Source organism: Sinocyclocheilus anshuiensis, unplaced genomic scaffold, assembly GCF_001515605.1.
Source record: "Sinocyclocheilus anshuiensis isolate Anshui unplaced genomic scaffold, SAMN03320099.WGS_v1.1 scaffold1299, whole genome shotgun sequence".
NCBI classification, from domain to species: Eukaryota; Metazoa; Chordata; class Actinopteri; order Cypriniformes; family Cyprinidae; genus Sinocyclocheilus; species Sinocyclocheilus anshuiensis.
In genome coordinates, this window is record NW_015538011.1 from 575,050 (window position 1) to 580,440 (window position 5,391).

The window sequence follows — 5,391 nt, forward strand, 5'->3', positions numbered from 1 at the left end:
AGAAACCTCTGCAGGGTGATAACGACTACACTGCGTACTTTTCCCACTTATCATGCGGCCACTTGCCTGATAAGTAAATAATTGAACGCAAAGTATTAATTTGAAATATAATAATTACCTTAACATGACTCGCATTACCCACTTGAGCGCTCCGTTATCAGTTGTAGCAGTTGTGGTTGTATCAATAACAGACCACTAGATGGCGCGATTGAAGAATTAGAGTTGTATTGCAGGGAGCTATGTAGAAATATAAATGAATGATGCATGGTTCTGCTCTAAGCATGAAAGTTAAAAGTTTGTGAAAGGACTTCCAGTGCCAGGTAAACGTAAAGCAGATTATGAATATACTTAAGATTCACAAATACCAAAACAACATCTCTACACCAGACGCGAGCGGCGCGACGTGATAAAAGCAAATAGAACCCAGTGATGTTCTCTGCTGTGGACGCGACGCGACACGAAATATCAACCCCAACACTGCTTGTGATAATACTGTAAGCCAGTGGTTCCCAAACAGGGGGGCGCGGCAAGGCTGAGGGATAGTGTACAGTCAGCAGATTATTTTGCAAAAGAAACCTCTGCAGGGTGATAACGACTACACTGCGTACTTTTCCCACTTATCATGCGGCCACTTGCCTGATAAGTAAATAATTGAACGCAAAGTATTAATTTGAAATATAATAATTACCTTAACATGACTCGCATTACCCACTTGAGCGCTCCGTTATCAGTTGTAGCAGTTGTGGTTGTATCAATACCAGACCACTAGATGGCGCGATTGAAGAATCAGAGTTGTATTGCAGGGAGCCATGTAGAAATATAAATGAACGATGCATGGTTCTGCTCTAAGTATGTAAATTACAAGTTTGTGAAAGGACTTCCAGTGCCAGGTAAATGTAAAGTAGATTATATAGCCTACTTAAGATTCACAAATACCAAAACAATGTGTCTAAGTTACACCAGACGCCACAAAAGCAAATAGAACCCATGTTCTCTGCTGTGGATGCGGCGCAACGCGACAAAAGAAATTAGAATAAAAAATAAATTATTTCTGACGAACTCCAGCGCTCTGATACAAAGGACAATTTCAAATATTCATAATAGAATCGTGGAAAAAATTGTTTCCTCAAAAATATTAAACAGCACAACTGTTTTCAGCATTAAAATAATCAGAAATGGTTACCAGCAAATCAGCATATTAAAATGATTTCTGAAGGATCATGTGACACTGAAGACTGGAGTAATGATGCTGAAAATTCAGCTTTGATCACAAGAATACAGTACCCTATATGTTAAAACTAGAGCCCGACCGATATAGGTTTTTTGGGGCCGATACCGATATTATGGAGTAAAAAAAGGCAGATATCGATATATTGGCCGATATTCTTCGTGTATATTTTTAAATAAATGTAGCCTTGGTGAGCATAAGAGACTTTCCCAAAAAAAAAAAAAAGAAGATATTGAAAATATTTTTCTCTACAAAAGGGGAGCCCAAAGTTTGGGAACCACTTCTGCAAGCAATGGTGCTAATACCACCGTTTCCATCAAGAGAGACAGTTTTGTGACACCCCATCACAAATCCAGACTTTTCTAAAACGGGGTCAGTTTCAAGAAGACATGATGTTTTGAAAATAATAAGACTATAATTATTCAAATGTAGATGATGTAAATATGAAAGTAATAATCATAACACCAGTCTAATAAAGTGTGACACAAGAAATTGTCAGAAATTTTGGAAAATGTATCAAATTAATTCTTATTACATTAATAAGAAAGAATGAACGCACCTTTCAGATCAATCAACACCTGCAATGAAAGTAATCCAAACTAAATCCCCTTTCATCCATTGTTCTAACACCGCAGACATAAATCTGTTCTTAAAATATAATAAAATATGTTTGTTTTTTTTATATATTATCTACATTATTTGTGTTAAAAATGTTATATTGTTGCAGTTAGATCTCAGGATACCTCTTTGGATAGGATTTTGTTATGCATGAAATCTCTTAAATTCAATTAATATGTATTTTTAACAGTTCGCAAATTGTTTCATGTTAAGAATACAAATATGCAAACATTTTATGATTCATTGATGAAGTTTATTTCAACTGTTGCAAAGTAGAGGGACACTAAATACCACTTGTAGTCTTTGCTAGTTACTCTGTTGCAAAATTCATAATTCATAAATAATTAGACTACTAATCTAATGTAAATTTTGCATAGGCTACTAAAATGATTTAATATATGCATAAATGTAATACAAACCCAATTCATGGTAATATAGGCTAGAAATAGTAAATGGTAGCCTATATATATATGTAAAGTACTGTATATTGTGCTGTAATCATATTGGTATACTGAAAGAAATTATTATGCAAATGATTGCTGTTATATACCATCATGATTTAATGACAAATATATGTTTTATATTTACAGTCGTGGTCAGAATTATTGGCACCCTTGGTAAATATGATCAAAGAAGGCTGTGAAAATAAATCTGCATTGTTAATCATTTTGATCTTTTTTTTTTTTTTAAATCACAAATATCTAACCTTTCATTGGACTAAAACAATTTAAAATGGGGGGAAATATCATTATGGAATAAATGTTTTTTCTCAAATGCACGTTGGACACAATTATTGGCACCCCTAGAAATTCTTATGAGTAAAATATCTCTGAAGTATATTCCCATTCATATACAGACACTATAGTCCATATTGCGTTTTGATTCAAGTGTACTGACCTACTTTTGATTTATTCGTCCAAAATGTGGCATATTCCTTGACATTCCGCGTAAAAAGGAGTTCCGTTTTTATGACTGGATTCTACAAACCACTCCGCGTTTTTCGCATCGCGGCCGTATGTCTCATATTTTAGAGTAGTCAGTGCAATTTGGGAAAGAAATCAATTAAATCTGAATGTGGACGCGTGTAAATATTCAAATGTAACCCCCTTTGTAATCGTTAACATTTTCATAAGTAACTGTAATTAAATTACACATTTTTTCTTAGTAACTGTAACTGATTCCCCCATTTTAAATTCTTATTCTCCAATGAAAGGTTAGATTTACGTGAATTTTTTAGATAAAAGTTCAAAATGATTAACAATGCAGATTTATTTTCACAGCCTTCTTTGATCATATTTACCAAGGGTGCCAATAATTCTGACCACGACTGTATATGTATTATATTTATATTTAAACATGACTCATGACCTTCTTTATTCAGTGCATTTGATAGTGCTGCCGTTTTTATTAGAAGCTTATGTCGATCAATATCATTTACGAGATTCTTATTTATGAATACTCTTGTGAAAATATTGTTGATCCGAGACCGACAGAATCTGTCAATACATTCATGTGTTGAATGGAATATACTTTAAAACATTTCGAATAGGATCTTGGCCTTTCCAATATTGCTGTATTTAACAATGGCCACTAAAGCGCTGTCTGCCATTAATATTTATGTAAAATGAGTTGCATCATGAAATCAGAGGTAACCTGTATGTCTTGAATGCAAAACAAACATCAGATGGGTGAGCATTGTTCAAATTCAGTTTATTTATTGTACATTCAATTCTGAAACAGTCAACCAAGCTTGTAAAACAAAGTGAAAATTTGAGCAAATTAAAAGCAATCATATGCAGTTGTTCTTTAACCCTTTTAAAGGGACTGGGTTTATTCCATAAAGAATCAGCTGAGAGTGAAACCCCTCAGACCCCCTCCCCTCTCCTCAAATGGGAGTGGCCAAACACAGTCACCACACTGTGGCCTCTTCCATTCACCTAGTATTGGGAGAGGAGACCATACATTAACATATGTATGAGGTGTCTCTGTGTGAATATTTTGAGTGCATGTGATATTTAATATTTCCAAAAAAAAAAGTCTAATTACAAAAAATACTAATCACCTGATATCGCCTAAAATTACTTGATTGTGGCATAACCTTAGTTTTAAAATGGAATTAATCCCTTTTAATATATTCAGTATTTCTGAAGAATGAACAATACGAGTCATGTCACATTTCAACCAGCCAAAATGTTAACATACTGATACAACCAGAAACAGAACTGATATGCGAATTGAATTCATAAGAGCATAACACTCAAAGAAATAGTCCCTGATCACATCAAAGAATAAGAATTTCCTCATAGCCATCTTCAGTCTCTGAATGCAATGTGAACTCTGACCTTTTTACCACCTCGTATAGTAAATAAGACCTCAACGCCTGATGTAAATCATACATGGCGGAAATGTCTGATTTTAAAATTACCTACATGGATGGAGGGAGCGAGAAGGGATAACTACGATGCTATAATTTCCTTACCAAAATGCTAAGGGCAGTAAGATTTAGCGCTGATATAATTTCGAGAGCAACAGGCATTGGCTCCTTTGAGTTCAGACTAATCATGTTCTAAACTGAAAATAAATTAACAAGCAATTCACACTACAGCATAAGTCAGAGCATAGGTATACAATCTCTGTGTCAGTAAAAGGTGCCAGCACATGGAATGGCAACACTGGGAGTGTGAGGTTCTTCTTTTTTGTTGTTAAAAAGTAAATAAAAGAGATAAATAGGGCAGACACCAGACGGTGTCTATGAGGGAAATATGGTAGTGGTGTGTTTATAACATGCTGTGGATGGTTTAGGAGAGGGAGGGCACAATGAGGTGGATGATCAGAAACGGATGAAGGTGGCATCAATCTGCCTGACATTGGGAAGAGCCAACATGATCTTGCGTCTGTACTGAGGGTCCTTCTGCAGAGGGTTTCTCTCCAGATAGACAGTCTCTAGACCTTTGGCGTTCTTGAGTTCGTCCAAGTCTGCCCAGTTATCAATTTGGTTGTCGTTCATCTGTATAAAGAACACAAAAAAAAATAAAAAATAAAAAAAATACACATATTAGCTAACAATTTTTCAATTTTTTAGATGTTATTAAAGTAAAATATAAGCATTCTAAATTGATACTCTGAAGTACAATTTTTACATACACTACCATTCAAAAGTTTGGGGTTGGTAAGATTTATTTATTTGTAAAGAAGTAATACTTTTATTCAGCAAAGATGCATTAAACTGATCAAAAGTGACCGCAAAATACATTTATACTAATATTACAAAAGATTTCTGTTTCTAATAAATATATATATATATATTTTTTTTTACTTTTTATTCATCAAAGAATCCTTTAACCGTTTCCACAAAAATATTAAGCAGCACAACTGCTTTCAGCACTGAATCATCATTCAAAATAAACTCAAGCCATGCATTTCTAATGATCAGGGCCCGTATGCATAAAACTTCTCAGAAACGCTCTTAAGAATAGTCTTAAAGGGGTCATATGATGCGATTTCAAGTTTTCCTTTCTCTTTGGAGTGTTACAAGCTGTTCGTGA

The 5,391-nt window shown here is 34.4% G+C and overlaps 1 protein-coding gene across 2 annotated transcripts in view; it reads right to left on the reverse strand.

Moving 5' to 3' along the window:
• Positions 1 to 5,391, reverse strand: part of LOC107677693 (protein phosphatase 1 regulatory subunit 7-like) — an 18,102-nt gene that overhangs the window by 7,135 nt on the left and 5,576 nt on the right. Inside the window, exon 10 of one of the 2 annotated variants that reach the window (XR_001632876.1) lies at positions 3,658 to 4,853. Coding sequence is in view for 1 of the 2 variants with exons in the window: in XM_016472699.1 (XP_016328185.1) it covers positions 4,677 to 4,853 (177 nt within the window). In the remaining variant the exon portion in view is untranslated. Of the gene's footprint in view, positions 1 to 3,539; positions 4,854 to 5,391 lie in introns of those variants that run through there. The other variant, XM_016472699.1, reaches the window with a different exon arrangement.